Genomic DNA, 22033 nt, shown 5'->3' with positions numbered 1-22033 from the left:
CTCCCAAGAGAAATGATAACTCTAATCCTGCAAAGTGTTGTTTGTGACTACAGAGTGATTCCTAAAGGACCACCCTGCAGAAATAACAGTAGTAAAGCAGTAACAACAGCAGTTAGTTCCTTTCCCAAAGAACTTTAGAACTGAATGGTCATTAAAAATCTCCCTATTCTTAGGATTCCTTTTCTTCTGGTAAAGGTTTTTATTACTTTTTTTCATCCATTTTCAAAATGTAGCATAAATGGACCTTCTACAAAGTTAGCTGTCATAGAAAGAAAGATAGGTATTCTACAGAAAGATGACAGAAAAGATACATTTTTTAAAAGGCACATAGGGATTTAATTACTCACTTTCCATTAAAATTAATGTAAGAGGTGTCACTACTTCCACAGACAACTGTAAATTTGCTCTTTTATAAAGAGCATGTTATGCCTCCCAGATGAACATCAAATTTTAACAATATAATAATTTTAACAATATAAATATATCATCACATTACCTGGGACACCATAACCCAAGAGCTCAGTACAGGCTGGGATCTGTGTGGCTGGGGTGCAGCCTTGCTGAAAGGGACCTGGGGGTCCTGGTGGACAAGCAGCTGCACGGGGGCCAGCAGTGCGCCGCTGCAGCAACAAAGGCAAATCGGATCCTGGGCTGCATCTGCAGGGGCATCACTAGCAGAGATAGAGAGGTGATCATCCCGCTCTACTCAGCACTTGTCAGGCTGCGCCTGGAGTACTGTGTCCAGTGCTGGCCCCCACAATTCAAAAAGATGCAGGCAAACTGGAAAGGGTCCAAAGGAGGGCCAGGAAGATGATCAAGGGCTGGAGAACCTGCCCTATGAGGAAAGGAGGAAGGAGTTAGGTCTTTTCTCTCTGGAGAAGGGAAGGCTCGGGGGGACCTCATCACAGTATTCCAGTACTTAAAGGGCAGCTACAAAGAGGACAGAGGCCCTCTCTTCACAAGGAGCCACATGGCGAGGACATAGGGAAACAGGTACAATTTGCACTGGGAGAGGTTTCACCTTGACATAAGAAAGAAATTTTTTACAGTGAGAACAATCAATCACTGGAACAACCTCCCCAGGGATGTGCTGGAGTCCCCATGGCTGGAGGTTTTCAAGATACAACTGGACAGGGCACTAGATAATCTCATCCAGGCTTCCTCTCCCACAAAAAGCTGGACCAGCTGATCTTTCGAGGTCCCTTCCAACCTGGGCTGTTCTATGAAGACTTTTGATAAGCTTTGTTTTAACCAGGTTTTGTCGTTTTAGATTTTAAGATAATGGTGAAAGCTTTAACCAGTATTAAAATATCTAGCTAAATGTCAAAAATTATCTTGCTCACTCCAGGAAAACTATATCCCAATAAGAAATTATCCAGGGCCTTGTGTTTCCTAGTGTGGAGATTTTGCAAGAAAAAATTGGATCTCAGAAATACCTTACTTCCCGTCTTCCTTCTCAGGGTTGATTATTTTTCCTGTAACAAAGCTTCAAACTCAGACAAAAATCAGGTCTTTCTTCAGGATAATTATCACTTGGGCCACTCCAAGTTCTGTCAGGTGGAAGAAATCCCAGTACATCATAATCCACTTTTTTTTTGTACCACTTTCCCCTTTCTTTTTATTGACCTAATCAAATAGGTCACATGCGAGGAAGAAGCCAAAGAGCCCTTTAATTAACTGGACTTTCTTAGATTATTTGTGCCTCATGTCTTTGCCTCTCCTCATCTCTCTTTTTAAAATATTAAACAAAACTAAAACCCAAATATGAGATATACCAAAATACTGAGATTGTTTTGTTTCTAAAAAAAAAGTTCAGGTTATTCAATATGAAGTCCCTGAAGATAATTATTTACATTGAATGACTTTTACCCTAGTTTACATTTAAGGAAGATATTTGAACAGAAGAGGCTGTCACAAGTTTCTCTGAAGTACTGGCATTTTTTTCCAAAATACTCTATGTCTCATATGAAAGGAAGCTGAAATATCATTAAACATTTAGTTTATGGATTTATTTATGACAGGAAACACATTCTTCCTTAGGGAACTAAGCTATTCTGAAACAGTTGAACAATGTCGCTGAACTTGTCAGCTTCAAACAGAAGGCCAAGTATAATGCTCCAGCATCCACCCCCCATCTGAACTGTTCACTCAAATATAGCACAGCGTAATGACTCACTGTTTAGCACAGAATGACAACAGTTATGTGATACTGGTGCATAAAATCGCAGACTTTGACTTTTCTTAGAAGTGTGCACGTTGGAGGGAATGGGGTAAAGTAGAGAATTGCCATTAACAAATACACTTTCGTCTTAATCTTGCAGAGGAGATGCTGGCAGCTGCCTCTCAAAACCCCATGACTATTGTATTGAGTTTGCATGGCAAGGTTATGGTAGCAGGGGGGCTACAGGGATGGCTTTTGTGAGAAGCTGCTAGAAGCTTCCCCTATGCCCAACAGAGCCAATGCCAGCCGGCTCCAAGACGGACCCACCGCTGGCCAAGGCCAAGCTCATCAGCAATGGTGGTAGCGCCTCTGGGATAACATACTTAAGAAGGGGGAAACATTTTCTGCACAACAGCAATTGCAGCCAGAGAGAGGAGTGAGAACACATGAAGGACAACCCTGCAGACACCAAGGTCAGTGAAGAAGGAGGGCAGGAGGAGCTCCAGGCACTGGAGCAGAGATTCCCCTGCAGCCTGGGGTGAAGACCATAGTGAGGCAGGCTGTCCCCTGCAGCCCATGGAGGTTGACGGTGGAGCAGATATCCACCTGCAGCCCGTGGAGGACCCCACGCCAGAGCAGGTGGATGCCTGAAGGAGGCTGTGACCCCGCGGGAAGCCTGTGCTGGAGCAGGCTCCTGGCAGGACCTGTGGCCCCATGGAGAGAGGAGCCCAGGCTGGAGCAGGTTTGCTGGCAGGACTTGTGACCCCACGGGGGACCCCTGCTGGAGCAGTCTGTTCCTGAAGGACTGCACCCTGTGGAAAGGACCTATGCTGGAGCAGTTTATGAAGAGCTGCAGCTCACGGGAAGGACTCACATTGGAGAAGTTTGTGGAGGACTGTCTCCCGTGGGAGGGACCCCATGCTGGAGCAGGGGAAGAGTGTGAGGAGTCCTCCCCTGCAGAGGAAGGAGCAGAAGGGACAACGTATGATGAATCAACCGCAACCCCCATTCCCCGTCCCTCTGCACTGCTGGAGTGAGGGAGGTAGAGAAATCAGGACTGAAGTTAAGCCTGGGAAGAAGGGAGGGGTGGGGGGAAGGTGTTTTAAGAATTAGGTTTTATTTTCACATTACCTTATTCTGATTTGATTGGTAATAAATTAAACTAATTTCCCTAAGTTGAGTCTGTTTTGCCCGTGATGGTAACTGGTGAATGATCTCTCCCTGCCCTTACCTTGACCCACAAGCCTTTCGTTATATTTTCTCTCCCCTGTCCAGCTGAGGAGGGGAAGTGATAGAGCGGCTTGGTGGGCACCTGGCGTCCAGCCAGGGTCAACCCACCACAACTGTGGATGCCAGAGTATGGAACCAGATCTGAATAAAGGTTAACATATCTACAGGATTACCCAGTGGGGCTGAGAAAGACACCATCCTCCATGAGATAACCCACAGGTGGGTCTTCTGGGACTCTGTGCAAGGCTTTGCTTGCAATCCAGGGTCAGAAAAGTCAAGGACTACTGAGGTGTTCTTCCTTGCAACACAGAAAAGCTTTGTGTTGGGGGGCTCTTTCCTACAGTGAGCATAAAATTATATTAAAGGGGCAAGATAACTAATAGGTTGTGGAGTGCTATGCCCTTTAAATGTGTAACAGAAGGTATGCAGTATAAAAAAGTGCATGCAGCTCAGTTCCATTTTTTTTGGTTTTTTTATTTCCAGTGCACTTTATCCAAAACTATTCATGCAGTAGGAGACAAAGGAGAGGGGAGAAGGAGGAGATGGAAAGAGGCCCTTTTTTCAATCTTTTTCTCCAGCCTGCATCAGGGTGAAAGAAGAGGGAACTATGCTAGCACTGTCACCTAGCACATGAATGCCCGAGTTGCATTACCCAGGAGAATGTATTGTTTCTGAATACTGGAGGGCTCCTGGAGGTATAACACTATCTCTTGCTTCTAGGGGAGGGTCAGATCAAAGGAGGAGGCAGATATGCCCTATTCACAGCTAAAAACTGCAATTTATGGCACATTATCGCCCCAGATAAAGTAAAACATTTGGATTAGGGGACTTCACTGTTTGGAACCTTGGGAGACAGAAAGTGAAGGCACATCAGTGATGTAATGGTGGTTCTGAAACAAATATTGCCCAGTGTAGAAAAGCCAATGTACATAACTAAGACGACAATAATAAGCATCATTAGCACTGGCCAGAAGAGGCTTCCTTCATTTTAAAGCAGGCAGACCAAAAAGCAGGTGCAGACAGCTCGGTCACTGAAAGCAGAGGCAGATGCTGTAGCAATGCAGCACAGGGCAGCAGCTGCCTGACAGCATCTCAGCAGCTGGAAACGCAGATGCTCAGGTAGCAACCACCTCTACAGCTGCAAAGGGCAAGGCATTTTCCCCTCTACGTCCCACTCAGAGGCCTCTGGGATCACCTGTGCCTATTAACTCAGTGAGGTAGCAATTCAAGCCTAGCAGCATTTTCCATTCATGCTTATGTGGTTGGACTGCACAAAAGCCAATGGATCACTATCTTTATGCAAAATCTGTGCTTATTTCTCAGTGTATTACTGCTTATCTTCTGTAAGTCCTTGTAGGTTTGTGTATTATCTCATAATACTTTTATTTAGCTTTTGTGTAATCTTTTCCATCACTGCTCCATCTCAGGAGATAAGAAAAATAGTCTTGTAGTTGACAGTGGAAACCTGACTTTTAGTTTTTGTATGACAGGAAGACACACTGAGGGAAGAAGAGAACAGATATTTAGGACTTAGGAGAAATAAAAGTTCTTCACTCAGCTACCCTGGCTTCCCTAGCCCAATTCTTTAAATATTCATGGATAATTTTAAATTATATGAGGTTTTTTGGTTTTTTTTTAATGTAAATATGTAACATGACTATACACATGGCAATTCTGATTTTCTAAGGACTTTTGTCCATTGTTCCCTTTGTAGAGATGTAACAATGTCAACCTCCTGAAATTCCTGTGTACACCACAGATTTAATTATTTATTCACCTGGTGGGTTGTGTTGCTGTTTTTCTTGTTATTATTGCTTTCTTTTTGTTTGCATAAAGACTGAATGACAATAATAATAATAGAAAGTTTCAGCTTCAGCATGGAAGTTCTCCACTGACTGGGACAGTCAAAACAGGAATGTGAAGTTTTGGCAGCTGCACAAAGTGCCCCAACCCAAGCCCAGGGGCAAAACAGTATTATAGGATGTCTTCCATCCTAGACAACCAAGAATACAGGAGGGTTTTTTATAAGGGACACAACTCCAATGCTTTATGCTGTTTAAAGTCTGTTTTTTTTTTCCCAGGTGATTGTCCTAGTAACTAATCTATTTACTATTCTGGAGCAAGTTTTTCTCTGATCAGAAATTTATCAAAATCTGGTAAATTTGCCTGATGAAAATGTGGCAAGACATTTCTATAGTAGTTTTTGGTTTTGATCATTCAGTGTTCTCAGCCAAAAACAGTTTTCCATGGAAAATTCCCAACCAGCTCTACTACTAGCCAGACATCTGGAGTATTACTTGGAGGCGTTTGTGACTGGAACAACTGCTGAACCGTGAGAATCAGACCAGTGAGAGATGTCACACCGTGACCTTAAACCTAACCCCACAATCCAGCTGCACATCGTGTGGCCACAAATCCCATGTGGGAATTTAAATCTTGAAACCCTCGCTGGTTTTCCCTATGCATGTACTTATATCACCTGGAGAAGGAAATGAAAGTATCTGCTCACTGTGAGGCACTAGGACAAAGCTACGAGCTAGGTGCAGCCATCATAGTAAGGTTTTTGTCTGCCTTAGGGAACAGGACATATGACTGAATTACAGAGGCATTTCTATACTCAGCTAAATCTAAATACTATGAGTCACAGAAAGTTGAGAACATGTAGAAGTCACTGTGAACTAATAAACAATGGAAAAGTCCACAAGGTGCCCTGGGTACCTACCCCGGTTTCTACAAATATGCTTTATCTTTGCCATGGAGACAATTATAGACAGAAGGGCACTTGTGCTTCTTACTCACAGACAATAATGTCAGAAAAAGCATGGCATGAGAGGACAATGGTCAGGTCCAAAGACAAAACCTCTTCTCAGTGATCCTCAAGTTATTAATTAGCTCTCTGCTCATCTTTCAGGTCTCTTCCTCTCAGCAGTCAGAAACAGAATATCTTCACAGCCTTCTAATTAATTAACTCAAGTTGGCCTTACACTGGGTTGCCAATCCTGATATCATGCCTCTGTGCCCTGCAATTGCATGCACAGCAGGCTGACCCTTATCCTGTGCAGGATCAAGCCCTGGTAGCTTTGAAGTCTACATTTATCATCTACTGCAGACTTTACCTAAGTACGGGATTAAAACAAGAAACGCACGTCACCTGAAAGAATAGCCAACTCTTTGGGAAAATTTCGTCTTCCACAAAGCTGCTGTTGTGCACCCACTAGTCATATTAAACCCCACTTCCCCTTATTATTGCAACACATAGGCAGTAACGCTGTCATGCAATGGATGTAAAATATAACTGGATATGACAAGGTCCCTTCAAAAGAATAGCAGTTGCAAATATTGACTGTGGTTTTGTTTTTTTAAAGAAATTGATAAAGATTTTTATTAAAATCAGACAAAAGGAAGCACTTGAATGAAAATGACTGGAGGGCTGAGGAAAGTGAATTTTCCCTTAGGGTAGCCTAACAAAACCTGCAATTTCCCAGATGCCTGGGGAGATGTGCTTCAATACAGATCAGCTCCTCTCATTTCGCATTTCCAAAGGCACTGGGCCAAACTGAGTTATGGTATCATGAACTCTCCTCAGGTCCAGGGAACTGTCACCAGGGCTGACTTTGGTTCATCATCTCTCAAGAAAAAGTACCAAGCTTCCCCCTGAGACATGCAGCTCTGAATGCTCCCTAAAGGAGTTGTGCTGCCCTAATGTTGGTAAGCCTGTGAAACTACGAACTCTTACTGTCTCGTTGGTCATTTTTAGTAAAAAAGTCTCTTAATGCAAGTGTTTCTTTTGTGGAACTGTTCCTCTTGAACACACGGAAATTTCTAATTTTAAGTTATCCAGCCTGAAATAGGATATTATATACCTTCCAGAGTTTGATGCAGACATTAAGTACAAGGCAAAGTTGCTAGGAGACCACAGATGGAGCAAGAAGCATTGCAGTAACACAGCAGCTTTTCACACAGGGCTGATGAGAACGCCTGCATCAGCAGTCAGCCTTTCACAATTTAAAACAAAACAGACAACCTTTTACTGCTTACGTAAAGATGCACATTTGGTGAGGACCACTAAATTGTTATAAAACTAGCGCTCCACAATCTAAATTAAAAGCAAGGCAAGAAACAGCGAAAAGGATTACTCAGACATTTGCTAAACTACTCTCCCTCATTGCATGTTTGGGAATGGCTGCTTCATTTACAAACTAAAAAAAAGCATATATTCGAGCAATGTTGGCACTTTTACCCTACTTGTGTTCTGCGCCCAAGTTGTCCACACTGTCAGTGTTTGAAATTAGATGAGGTTAATCCCACCCTTCACAAGAAATGGTCCCTCTGCCATGCTGTTCTTCTTTCTCTAGCTGACAGATGAAGACAGGTTCTTGTGTTGATGGTGCTAATACCAGACTACACTGTTTGAGTGCAGCTTATAAATCCAATAATAAAATAGGTTTAGCGACGCACGTCTGAAAGTTAGAAGCTGCAAGTGCATCAAGCACTCTATCTTGATAATAAAGAAACAACTGAGCCAAGGATCAGGCTATGTGCCTTGCAAATACATGGTCCCGTCTACCCCACCTGAGAATAAATCAATCGAATTGAAGCCAATACCAGCTAGAAATTTTCTGCACTACTCTATTTAGATTATTTCATGAACTAGTCATTAGCATGTGAGCAAAAAGAAAGGTGTGGGTATGTATTTGCTTCAGTTTGTGTTTACAGTATTTACAGGCCTAATTCTCATGTTATTGCAACACAATCATTTGAAAGATAAAAGATACATGACATTTTTCTGCTGTAGAGGAACATATTTTAAAACATATTTTGAATTACTGTGGTAGGGCCTAATCTTTATGTTTTAGACAGGTACACAACAGATCTACATAATTGTAGTTAATGTCAGCAGCTCTATGTAAGTCATTTACTTTTCCTCTGTGTGTTCCCAGTTCTGTATCTCTTCACAACCCCATTAGGGCCACCTTCACACACTATAAAAATAAGCAGATAATCTTAGAGAATAACCTCTTGGGAAATCTCATTAGTCAAAACTAGGTATGTTCTGCCAGAGCAGCCCTTTTAACAATAAACTGAAAAGGAAGCCTTTCTGTTTATCTCTTTGGGATATACACTGCACATTAATTAATTAGGCAAGATTTGAAGCATGATAAAAAGTGATGCCACTGATAATATCCTATGGGTTTTAGCACATCAAATGAGATCTGCATAGAGACCTTTATCTCTAAAGGTCAATGCTCTGGAGAATTCTTCTTACAGCGTTATCTCTAGCTATTAAAATTAATGTACTTCCACTTTATCTAAAAAAAAGTAGTAAAAGATGAAGCATATCCTAAATTCAAGTAACACTCACTTAAATGTAGGAGGCAATTTTAAATCAATATTTTCAAACTACAGTCGGAGGGCACTACATATAATTAGTCATACAGAACCTAAATCAAACGAGTGCTTCTGGACTAAAAAGTGTTTTGCTGAAAGGATATAAATGTATATCCAATTCTGCATGCAGTGTCTGAGCCAAAAATCCTTCTTTTGTACTAAGGCCTTAGCTCATGCTAAAGTAATGGGATTTTGCCTCAAATAGAATTGAGTTTAAAAAAAATCATACAGGGACCTGAAGCCTTCTCCATCACTCACAGGAGAAATATCAGCCTATTTCTGTTACAAATATTTCTTTCGAAAAGAGCAGACTGTGTTGCAACACTGATAGGATTTGTGGAGGCTGCTATAATATAGCTCATTCTCTTTTTCTGCAAAACAACATTTTTTCATTACCTTGCAAATCACAGGCTATTCACGCAGGTATAAGGAGTGCAGGCTCGGGGTCTCCATTCTGCTTATGCATTGCTGCTGCCTTTGGCTCTGCTGGAAGTGTCAAACGCCTGAGTGCGTGTCAGCTGCACATCATGGTGCTCTTATCAGGATGCTATGAGCTCTGACTCAGGGGGCAGGAGCATCGTCTGCATATAAACCAGACCTGCTTCATACACCTTGTCACCATCCTGAGGTCCATCACTGTTTACTGGTCACACGAGCATTGCTCCAAGGGGCAGATTTTTCATAAATTGTACATGGCTGCACAAACAAGGTAGGTTTGTGATCGCTACAATGAATACTGTCAAATGATAACTCTGTAGCCAGACACCAAACTTCATTTGATGGTTAATGCACTTTATAGGTGAAAATCCTATCCTAAATTACCACTTACATGATACAGTATTTTTTCATTCATTCATTTACTTTTTCTTCCTGACTTTCTGAGTGTCTCTCTGAGACTCTAAGTGTCATTCAGTAAGATATCTGCTGCTATCACAGGGACGAACATTTCAAGCACTACAAAAAGTAAATATTTATATTCTGGTGAATTGAGTCCTGAGATGACAACAAAATATATCCATCAAAGTAATTTAGAAAATATATATATTCTATAAGCCATAATCATAAGGTGAGACATATCTAATTGAGTATTCATCAAATAAAAAGCACTACATTTCATAATGGCAGTTACGTTTCCCTAGAACTGAAATCTCTGCAACCAGGAAAACCCACGCAGATTCATAATGACTCTGTCTGAAAAAACATCACCCCCTAAGTAAGTAGCCTCTTAAATGTGCCCACAAACTTGGGGAGTAACGGACAAACTCACGGTTTCCAGTGCTGATCTCAGAGAGCTTAAACAAGAGATATGCCCCTGGAAAAGAAATCCCCTGCAAACACCAAGGAGACTTCAGCATGTTTGCTTCTTAGTAAGAAACACAATCAGAACAGAATAACTGTGCTGTAATTGTTAGCCTACTAGCAGAAATCGAACTTCAAATAACCAAGGTGTCACATATTCTATAAAATGGCAGAGAACAATTTCTTCCTATTTAATCAAGGCTTATCAGCCAGTTTGGGGGTGGAGAAAACAGAACACTGTTGTCTACTCCTGAGATCAGAAGGTCCCTTATTTTCAGGAATTATGTTTTGAAAAATTGTCTCAGACTTAGTGAAGTATTTTTCTTACTTTTTCAAAATACCTGCTAGACTATCCTGAAGAATGAAGTTGGAATTTAGTCACAGCAACTCATGAAAGCTTCAAAGATACCAAAAGTTGGGCATGAGGAAAACTGTGCTCAGATTTCAAGTTCTTTTCAAATATTCAAATACTGATGTAGGTTTTTTGAAAGAAAACAAAAGCTGTGTCAGCATTCTATATTCAACAGGCTTGGCAAGGACTTAGGAAATGTGACTTGTGCTTGGTAACATGAATCACGGATGAGAATTAAGGTCAAAATATAGTCAAATTACTGCACTTGTTTTGCCATCCATATCAATAGGACTGGCTCAAAGTAACCACATTATAGTACAATTAAATTCACTGTTTAGAAGTCAGGGCACTTATAAATGTCTTATAGCCTACATTGTGTACTTTGTATCTAATGTTAATGAATATTTAAATATTTTAATGGCAAAGCTTAATTGTAAAATGTGTCATGCAGTAAGTCTCCTACTAATGGTTCTGAGCTGCGTCCATAGTAACTGTTACACATACCTAGGGGTTCCTTAAACGTCAGGTAGATTACAGAACCATAGAATCCTGAGTTGGAAGGGACCCACGAGGACCGTCAAGTCCAGCTCCTGACTCCACACAGGGCAACCTAATAGTTAAACCATATATCTAAGAACGTTGCCCCAACACTTGAACACCGACAGGCTTGGGTCCATGACCACTTCCCTGGGGACCTTGTTCCAGTGCTTGACCACTTTTTCCTAATATCCAGTCTGAACTACCCCTAACGGAGCTTTAAGACCTTCAAATGCACATGAAGCATTTGTTAATGGGAATCTGTGGCACAATGGGCACCTTCACTTTTTTTTAAGTGAAAAACTGGCAGCTAACAAAAATAGGGATCACTCTAGCCAATTCAACATTGGCTCGAAGCTAAAGTCATTCCAACTCGATTTAGAAATAATGCATATGTTTTTAACTGTGATGATCATTGACATAACCACTAAGAAAAACTATGCATTCTTTGCCATTTGTAGGAGGATTCATCTGACAGAGTGCAGAAGCTTACAGTGTAGACATCCACATTTAAGCTAAGTCCATAGACTTCCCTTACAGACAACTGAGAAAATACACATTTTTAGGGCGTGATTCATCTCATAGTAGAGTAGACACCTAAACTAGGACAAATTAAAGTAGACTTCTCCAAAAGTCAATTGCTTTACAGGGTAGACATCCATGTGAGAGGAATCCTAATCTTAATATATTTAAAATCAAATCAAGATGCCTCTATGAAAGAAGCTTTTTTAAACATGATTTATCAGGTTAGGCACAAAGGTAACAAGAACATTCTATGACTTTTGTCACCCAGGAGGTGAGATTAGTTGATATCGCCATCCCTCCTGCCCTGAAATCTATTACACCTAAAACAGAAGACAGCACAACTAACACCCACTGAGGAGCTTCTCAGTACCTCTACTTTCAGTTTAAGTACGATGAACTGACTTTTTTCTTCTGAATTCTAAAGGTTTATTAGCACTTTTTGAAAGTTTGGTTATTCCTAGCATTTTATTTTATGCAAGCATTTTTCCTCTGCACTGTCCTTATAGTCTTTCTTTTATAGGTTTTCTTACACAGCCACTGAAATCATGAGGAATTTTCTGAAAAATAATGACAGTGGTAATGAAAACAGTCACAAACTGTGACTCTCAGACTAAAACATACACCTTCAAAATTTCCCTACAATTGCAGCAATCACTCAAAAGGAAGAGAAAAGATGGAGAGGATCTGGAAGACAGCTCTCAAGCATGTGACAGTGTAGCTAGAATCATCAAACAGTCTAGAAAATCTATTTTAATAGGATTAATTTAATACCTGTTTGAAACAGTCTTATATCAAAACTGAAAATGCTATGTCTTCTGATATCTTCAGACAACATTTGTCTTTTAATGCTTATTCTGTATTCGATGAATGTCCATATGAAGCTTTACAAGAATTTTCTTCAAGATCCATAGTCCAAGATATTTTTTTCAGGAAGTTATTCTTTTGAATATGTGGACATTTTTCAATAATCAAATAAATATTTTATTCTGACATTTAAAAAAATTCATCAGCAGCATTGATATCTAAAAATAAAAATATTTCATCCAGAACTCAATATATTTTCATTTGAATATTGTGTTGCCATATTTCATGGAATTTCTAGCTTGGTTGCCTTGCATCCACACTCTCCTTTCTGGGCAGAGCAACTCTTTTGGATTAAATCTCTCTTGATTCACCATACACAAAGAGTTCAAGGAGTATAGTTCAAGATATGACCAAACTAATAGATAGAGTTTGAACTCAGAAGTATACAGTTTTATTGCTCAAGGAGCATCACAGCAACATCCCTAAATACATTTCTAAAAATTTTACCTCCTCTCTGTCAAGTTTCAAACCTTCAAAATAGGTCTTTCAATTTTTGAAAAAAAGAAAGAAGCATTTCGGATGCAACCCTCATTTTTTAACAGACATGAGGAATTGCAGTTTACAAAGTGCATTTCAACCATGATGTAAATCATCCCATGGGAAGTCTGTCCAGCCTTCTCATCCAGCTACATATGGCTTTTGTTATAGGCTTTAGACAGTGTTAAATAATTGCTCTACATAATCCCCCCATTTTCTTTGAAAACAAAAGGTTTGTATTATGGGAAGAACAATTTAACCAGAAACAGAAGTGAGTACACATAATGAAAACAATGTGTAATCTGACCCTTGAAAAAGAAAGGCACATATATATCTCCATGGTTTTTCTTCCCTGCTGAACCTCCATCTTCTACCTAAACCTTAACAATTCTAAATGTCAGCAGCTACAAGGTTGGCATAAGATCAAGAGGAGCAGAACAACAGTGGAAGTTTAAAATGGTACAAAAGGACATGTGGTTTTCCATCTCCTGCCAATCTAGGAGAAGGAACTGGAATTATGTGGGAAGGAAGGACATTAACGCTGAGAAAGAGCAGGCAGTCTACTGTTATAACATTCTTCTGTTATAAAGGTCAACAACTATTTAGAAAAGAGACTTGTGACCCCTTAGAGGCGCAGAACTCTCTTGAGTGCCTCTACACTAGTGCTGAAGTTCAGATCAGGAGCCTACTTCTGAAGCGAATTTCCCAATTGCCATTGCATACTGCATCTTGGGTTGTAGCATGGGACAATCCTGGATCATGTGAACTGTCATCTTCTCACACTAAACTGAATTGGAAGAAGGGCTCCAGGAGTCTGTCTAATGCCTTCCAGCCACAAATAGGCATTCAATGCATATGACAAGGCGACAGCTAGTCTGTGTAGTCTACTGTCCTTACTAAAGTAAGATGGAATTTTAAATTCTCCTAGCAATAAACAGATTTCTACTGTCAGAACACGATGGAATTCATCAGGTCCACGTACCACTGACTAGCTGAAAATAAAGAGCAAAGAGCTTGCTTACCTTAATAGGGCTCCCATCTGGAGTGAGAACCTCTTCTGAAAGCTCCATCATCTTCAGTGCCATCAGGGCAATGGCTTTAGCATGACTGAGACTTTTCTTATGGAGTCCTGCCGCAACACAGTACGCATCACCTATTGTTTCCACCTGCAGCAATCAGACAAATCAAATGTTAAAGTATGATAATGAGAAGAGATCTCTACCATTAGTTATCTGCAATCAAATAGCATTGCTTAAAAACATGTGAGCAAAACATCCATAAAATAAGCAATTAGACAACGGAGCATAATTACCTGAGTTTGCAAACAGGTGCAGTCAAAACTTGTCAAGCAATTGCATAGTGCTTCATCACCATTATAACTAAAGAAGATCATTACATTTAGAACAGTGTATGCCATCAGCTGAGACATGACAACATTTTCCCATAGCAGTAATACAGAAAACTCTATTTTCCTAAATGAGAAATTGCTTGCAGCTTTGTTTGACACTATCCTGGCTGAGTTTGCTGTTGGGTAAAAACAGTGCAACATAATAATAATTCATAATTATTATTTGCTCTGCTAGAAAAGTATATCAGGAAGAGAATTAGAAAAAGCAAAACATCACCATAAAGAACAATAAAGAGTCTATAACTTCTCATTAGCAGGTAGCTCTTCCTGGTATAGGGATAATTTACAAATAGATGCTGTTGCTACAGACTTTTGACTGCACCGTCTCTGTTATTTTGAAATGAGAATTGTTGCTTCTCTCTACTATGCAGGCTACCTGACTGTGAATTCCCTACCTTCAGGCATCAAGTTTAGCAGACTGATCCCTCTGGTGTCTTCAGACAGACCTTACCTCTCTCTTATCCTTGATTTTCTTTAAAGCTGTCCCTCAGGAGGAAGTGGGAGCAAAAGAAATTACAGAAGCTCTCTGGATAAAGGTGGCCTCAGAATCACTGAAGCCCTCAAGTTCTGCAGCTTTATTGACAGCATTGTGTTTTGCAGTCTGCTTGCCCATGCATCTGCAACGTGCGCTGCGCAGGCTGTTAACACATGCCCAAGCAGACTCAGCCCTCAGGGGTTAGTTTGGTTTTTGCTACATAACTAATCTGGCTTTTGCCCTGCCCACAACTCTACAGGAATGCCAGAAAAGGCTTCAGCAAAGACTAGGGTGAGAAGAAAGCATGCACTGAGCAAGGAGTCATTCAGGAAATAAATACAGCTGATTCTTCTCTCTGCAGGGATTCTACTAACATTAGTAGACCTGGGCCTTCTCAGATTAATTTCCAGTCCTGATAAACGGAATTGGAAACAGTATCTCAAAAAGTAAGCATTACATGTAAATGTACCCAGAGCATGAATCTAGAACAGCAGTATGAGCAAATACTTCCCATCATCAAACTTACAGAAACTGCTACAAGCCCATTGCCAAGTTTGGCTCCTCAGCCTTTCCTACTGATTGTGCAGGAGGATATATATAAGAGGCTGAGGGTTTCTCATGAGCTGAGAGCTGAGACAGCTGTTAGAGCTCCCTTGTCACTTTTGGAAGCTCCTATATAGGAGCTTGTACATAGAAAAAAAAAAAAACAAAACATATAGGAGCGATCAATACTGCTGTCTGTCTCTCTGTTTTACCCAAGCCATATCTCAAGATCTCTGTCCACAAGAAGCAGAGACTGCCAACTCCCTGCAGTTTAGGAGGTTGTCTTTCCAAAGACAAATGGATGGGCAAGTCTATTGCAATGGCTGGTGAAAACTGTAGAAACTAGGGAAGAAAATACATGAGCATAGTAAGAAAAAGTACCAGGAGTTAAAAAGACACTGTGAATGGCTAAGAAATAGATGGTAAAAAATTCTGTAAATCAGAAGGAAGAATTAGCAGAAATCCAAATAACTGCACAGTGTCATCCTTAAAAATTGTGGATGAACATAACCAGTTCGAATAGAAATAAAGGGGTTACTACAAGAAGAGCTGAGTCTATGACATCAAATACAAAAATGAAATACAAATTCTGATCATTGTTGAATGATTTAATTTCAGTATGACTTTTCCACTAAAGTTAGTTGCATTATACCACTGTAAGCAAGTATACATCTGGGATCATATCATATACTGTTCCTGCAATGTTCAGGCAAACCTACTTATTTTGTTAGCATCTTCCCCTTTGGAAATTTCCATAGCTGTGTAAACTGATTTAACAGTTAAATTGCAGTCACTGAATGAGTAGTATCATCAGAGTTGCACTGTACATATCTATGTAGTACCAGAAAAATAGGACTGAAGCTGTCTCATGTTCACCTTACTCTGAAAATAAAAATGATAATAATACCATTGTAGAATACTCTTTAAACTGCTTGTCCTTATAAAGTTCCTCTGACAGCAATACTGGAGAACCAGGGGAATGATTAGGACTGTTGAGACTGACCTGGTAGTTGAAACTGGATGTGATGAGTACTGATAAGGTTGTCTAATGATTTACCATTCTGTGACCCTGTTTTCAGTCACTAGTAAGATTTTCCCCAACTAAGCATTTAAGCTGAAATTTCCATGCTGAGTGTCTCCATCAAACTTCAACCTTGGTTCAGTCCTCCTTCAAAATCAGATTTGGCGAATTTTCCAATTATCTGTTGTTTTTGTTCCCCGACTCCTTTTTTTAAAAACCTCCAGGAGTTCTTATAATTCAGGTTGCACTTTGATTTGGTCCTTTCATATGGAGTCACAGAATCATGGAATGGTTTGGGTTGGAAGGGACATTCAAAGATCATCTAGTCCAACCCCCTTGCAATGGGCAGGGACATCTGTCACTAGACCAGGTTGCTCAAAGCCCCATCCAACCTGGCCTTGAACACTTCCAGGGATGGGGCATCCACAACTTCTGTGGGCAACCTGTTCTTGTGTCTCATCACCTTCATTGTAAAAAATTTCTTCCTTATATCCAGTCTAAATCTACTTTCAGTTTATAACCATTGTCCCTTGTCCTGTAACTACAGGCCTTGGTAAAATGTCTCTCTCCATCTTTCTTATAAGCCCCCTTTATATATTGACAGGCCACAATAAGGTCTTCCTGGAGCCTTCTCTTCTCCAGGCTGAACAACCACAACCCCCAGCCTTTCTTCATAGGAGAGGTGTTCCATCCCTCTGATCAATTTTGTGGCCCTCCTCTGGATCTACTCTAACAGGTCCATGTCTTTCTTGTACTGGGGACCCCAGAACTGGATGCAGTACTCCAGTACTCCAGTACTCCAGTACTCCAGGCTGCGAGTGCAAATTGCTGGCTCGTCTAATTTTTCACCTACCACTATCCCCAAGTCCTCCTCTGCAGAGCTGCTCTCAATCCATTCATCCCCTAGTCTGTATTAATATTGGGGATTACTCCAACCCGTGTGCACAACCTTGCACTTGGCCTTGTTGAACTTCATGAGGTTATATGCGGACATTAAAACAGAAACTGCAATGAGAGTGATACATTGCACTTCAGAATTTCAGGCTGGGCCATCAATGAGTCAGACGCACGTGGGGAAGAAGGGGATTTCTCTTGTCTCAGCTGAGGAGCAATAATCAGACCAGAAAAACAAAGCACTGCTCACAGCTTACTCCAAACTATCTGCTGGGTAGATCCTGAAATCACTGTGCACACCAGAGAGCAACTTACTCCATAAATATTCAAGTAAACGTCAGTAGTATTAAGAGAAAAGGAAGGTACCACTCAAGGTGGCTAAAAATAGCAACAGTCAGATCTGTTTGATGCTCTTCAAGATGATGATATACAGTAATGAAACTTCATAGGAAATCTCTGCCATGTGATAAACTAACTTCTGAGGTTTTGACTTTGTAATGTCACTATTAAAGTGCAATATTAGCAGTATATTTGATTTTTATATCCTTCCTAGATACACATGCAGGAAAAGGTATTTTGCTATCACTATAAGACTGGAATACATTATCCTGCTTCTTTTAAAAAACAAAATATATTCTGTTTTGAATATTTCAGCCATTTTTTGCATATGATTGACAGTTTTACTTTCATTAAGACTTAGTACTTTTTTTTTTCTACTTAAATAATCATTTCTTACCACTCTTAATATTTCTAGGCACTCACTGATAGCTTGACTTACTCTTACCTACTTTTCATCCCTTTTCACTGATTTACAGTCACTGTGGCCAGCTCCACTGGAGCTTTCATTAATTGGGAATTAATATATAGCACCATAGAAGAGAAGTGAGGTTGAACTCAGATTTCAAAATTACACCAACCTATAAAAAATGTAGAATATAATTTTCATTCTTAATTAACAAACAAAGCAGCCATGAATCATTGTAGCTACTTACACTGCTAAACAAAGGCTTTCTTTAAAGCCTTCTGTAACTCCGCATCAAGTCATTGGAAATGTCCAGAAGATTTTCAGTCAGACACTCAACAAATCAAAGATTAAGATTCATAATTAATTGAAGTGTTGTATGTACTCTACAATTCAGAAGCAGCTTCTTGGTAGATATCCTGAGACTGCTGAATACTGTAGAGTGACAACGCGTAAGGCTTGCAGCAGGAAACAAACAAAAGTATCACCTTCTACTTTTGGGAAGTCATTTTCTATGTACCCAGCTTCTGTTTGTCCTTGGTAGATACAGTATGTCTGTTTTAGACATGAACAGTACTTCTTATAGAAGTTGAGGTCTATAGTAATTGTCTCATAGCCACTTATTCTTAATTCATACTGATTTTAGGTGGACTATGACTTGCAGATGAATCTGGTAGCGCAGCTGACAGAATATAATTTTTCCAATTCTAATGTGTCCAGAGAACAGAGGTTAATAGACTGCCCCCAGGGCAGCTCCAACAGGTCTCTTCTAACTACCAGTAGCTAAACCTTGTGTTGTGTAGAAAGTGTTAATTCTCAGTTAAGTGTTTCTCACTTAGCTGAGAAACTGGAAGTAGTAGCTGAATGATGTTCCCCAAGTATAAAGTCAGGGTGTTGATTCAGTGACAGCTTAGAAGGGAAAATGTGGTGTATTGAAGTAACATCCCTGTTTCTGTACTCTTCTTCATGTGAATGCATGAATATGCATCAGTCATTACGTATATGAACTTCCAGAAGTAATGGAGGACCTGAAGTGTTACACTTCATTGTAAAGGGTTACACACAAGGGGGGGAAATACCATTTTGTAAGTGAAACTTGCAATGGCAAGTTTAAAGATTTTAATCTAAAATATTCAGGAATCCCAACAGTCTTGGGACACAGCTTGGAAATAAACATAAAATGTAATCATGGGGGGTCACTCTTGTAGCAATTCTAATCTGAAATTCCTACAGCAGTCAGAAATATTAATTCCACTGAAAGAAGTAGCGGGAGGCCGAATTGGCTCTAGTTTTAGTCCTGTTTCTCTCAGCAGGTTTCCTGTAAAAGCCTAATAGATAATTTGTATTATAACTGATACAGTGGAGTACTCATTATTTTTTTTCATGTGAGAGCCATAAATAAGTTTGTGTGCTGTTTGTTCCTTTTTTAATGGATTAAATTATACTCATATCAAGAAGGCTTCTTTGCTTATAATTAAAACTAAATAGGTACAAAAAAATGGGTCTGAAAATTCAAAAATTGTTGTCTTCTTTCAGGAAGAAAATCTACCCTTAACAGCATATCCCTTGTAGATCCCTCTGAAGGGGACTTGTGTACTGTTGTTCCCATCTCCAAAATACTCACAGGACTGTGTAGGTATTTATTATCTCACACTTAACGGTTATAATATTTAGTAGACATTCACCCTAAAATAATCTATGCCACTGTCTCTATGGACTGTTCAATGCTCTTTTGCAAAATAACTAAATAAATTGGAAATAAAAGGTTGGATTGCCTTCACTATAGAGATAAACACAGTTAAAGTATTGTCTCTAACTCAAAGTGTCACCCATGAATAAAAGTCCTTAATACAGATTGCACTAGTGATTTTAGTTCGAGTTGGCTGTCCTGCTGAGATAAAATTAACTGCTAATGGAGCCCTTCTCAAGCCAAATCCATTCAAGGGACATTTATCCTTCAGCACCTTCCTGAGATTATAGATATAGATAGATATAGATATAGATATAGATATAGGTATAGGTATAGATATAGATATAGATATAGATATAGATATAGATATAGATATAGATATAGATATAGATATACACAGAAAGAACAGATTATTCTTGTTTCTCACAAGGCACTGGAAAAAAATTTACAGTGCAATTCAGGATGAAGAACTACAGGAAATTCCTGGATACCTCGATGTTATACCCAGGTCATCGAGTGAATACAAGATTACTTTGGAAAGTAAATACATAAGTATTGCATAACCACCCTTTGCTCTTCCCTGAGAAAAGAAAACCTTTCTGTGGTACATGTATGAGGAAAAATACATTATGCTGTTGAAAGTTTATTTGGTTTATTCTATTAACATATATAGATTATCTATATAACCGTATCACACATATAGACTTTAGACAGAGTAACTAAACATAGATATTCTTCAGCCCTTTCCATGTCTTGATTTCCTATCCTCCTTTTACAGAGTAACAGATATTTCTTCAAATTCAGTTAAGTTTCTAAATGCATCAAATCCTGCTTGTGGTCTCACGTGTTTCTGTTATTTTAATCACCAGAAATATTTGTTTCTGCTTAAGTAAGTATGTGTATAATCCTTGTAATTTTAAGTTGGCAAGAAAACTTGGAATATTAAACAGTTTCTTTATGCTCCACACCCTGTTTACAGCCACAGTATATAAAGTGTATACGCTATATTTAGCTGAAGAGAAGCTTATTACTAAACTGTTTCTTATCACTTATGAGCAATCTGCCAATAGCCTGAAACTCTCCTACTGCTGGAAGATATTCTATAAAATTTCATTTTATAATACTGAAATAATAACAAACAGCAGTTGCAATGATATCGGTTTCCTCTTAAAGAGCTTGAGAGTGAAAAGAATAGAAATAAGCAGCAAGGAAAGGGGTAATGGCTTAGCTAATGGCAGTTTAACGCTCTTCGCCTTCCTCACTTAACTTTTATCACTGAGAAAACTAACTTTTCTCATTTGGGTCTGGTTTTTTTTTTTTTCCCTTGCACAGAAGAATGTTATTCTCCACCTTAAAATACCTTTCACCTGTTGCCTATGCATGTTTTCCCTCTCCTACCCAAATACAGACACATTGTTCTAGGTGCACACAATATGTACTGATTAGTTAACACCTTTCAAAATACAATATATAAAAAAACTATCTAGAATTTTGCTGAGTATATATCTACCTTTTCTGACACAGTCTGTCCTTCTTTTCCTGCTAATAACATTATTTGCACTCTCATCAAGCCTGCAGTTGACACCAAACTGGGGGGACTGGTCAATTTGCTCTAGGGCAGGGCTGCCATCCTCAGGGACATGGATAGGCAGGACGAATCAGCCAGCAGGAAACTCATGAAATTCAACAAGGACGTGTGCAAACTCCTGTCCTTGGGAAGGAATTTCCCTGGAACTGATACAGCCTGGCACCAACTTCCTGAGGAGCAGCTCTGCAGGAAAGCCCCTGGGGGTCCTGGTGGGCAGCAAGCAGCACATGGGCCAGCAGTGAGTGTGCAATGATAGCCTGGGCTGTATGAACGGAGACTGGGGGAAGCGGTTATCACCCCCTGCTCAGCACTCACTAGACCACACATAGATACTTCAGACTAGATATAAGGAAGAAATTTTTTACAATTAGGGTAGTGAAACACTGGAACGGGTTGCCTGGAGAGGTGGTAGATGCCTCATCCTTGGAAACATTCAAGGCCAGGCTGGATGGGGCTCTGAGCAACCTGATCTAGTTGTAGATGTCCTTGCCAGTTGCAGGGGGGATGGACTAGATGACCTTTAAAAGTCCCTTCCATGCCAAAGCATTCTATGATTCTATGATACCGCGTCCAGTGTTTTGGGCCCCTCAGTACAAGACAGAGATTGATAAACTGGATCCAGCTCAGTGGGGGGCCACCAAGATGGTGGGAGCTGGAGCACCTGCCCTGTGAGGAGAGGCTGGCAGAGCTGAGCTTGTTCAGCCTGGAGCAGAGATGGCTTTGGGGGGACCTAAGAGCAGTCCCCAGTACCTGTGGGAGGTCCTCAAGGAGACAGAGGTGGGCTTTTCACAGCAGTGCAGGGTGGGAGGGCAAGAGACAACAATGACATCAGCATCCTT

General features: G+C 40.1%; 1 protein-coding gene across 1 annotated transcript in view; it reads right to left on the bottom strand.

Annotated features, from left to right (window-relative positions):
• Window positions 1–22033, bottom strand: part of GUCY1A2 (guanylate cyclase 1 soluble subunit alpha 2) — a 178782-nt gene that overhangs the window by 54590 nt on the left and 102159 nt on the right. The window contains exon 6 of the mRNA XM_087756955.1: window positions 13856–13999. Within this exon, the coding sequence (XP_087613081.1) occupies window positions 13856–13999 (144 nt within the window). The remainder of the gene's footprint in view (window positions 1–13855; window positions 14000–22033) is intronic.

This window comes from Nipponia nippon, unplaced genomic scaffold (assembly GCF_047370975.1).
Source record: "Nipponia nippon isolate SJK-2023a ecotype South Korea unplaced genomic scaffold, ASM4737097v1 scaffold_2, whole genome shotgun sequence".
Lineage (NCBI taxonomy): Eukaryota > Metazoa > Chordata > Aves > Pelecaniformes > Threskiornithidae > Nipponia > Nipponia nippon.
This window is presented reverse-complemented; position numbering and strand designations above follow the sequence as displayed.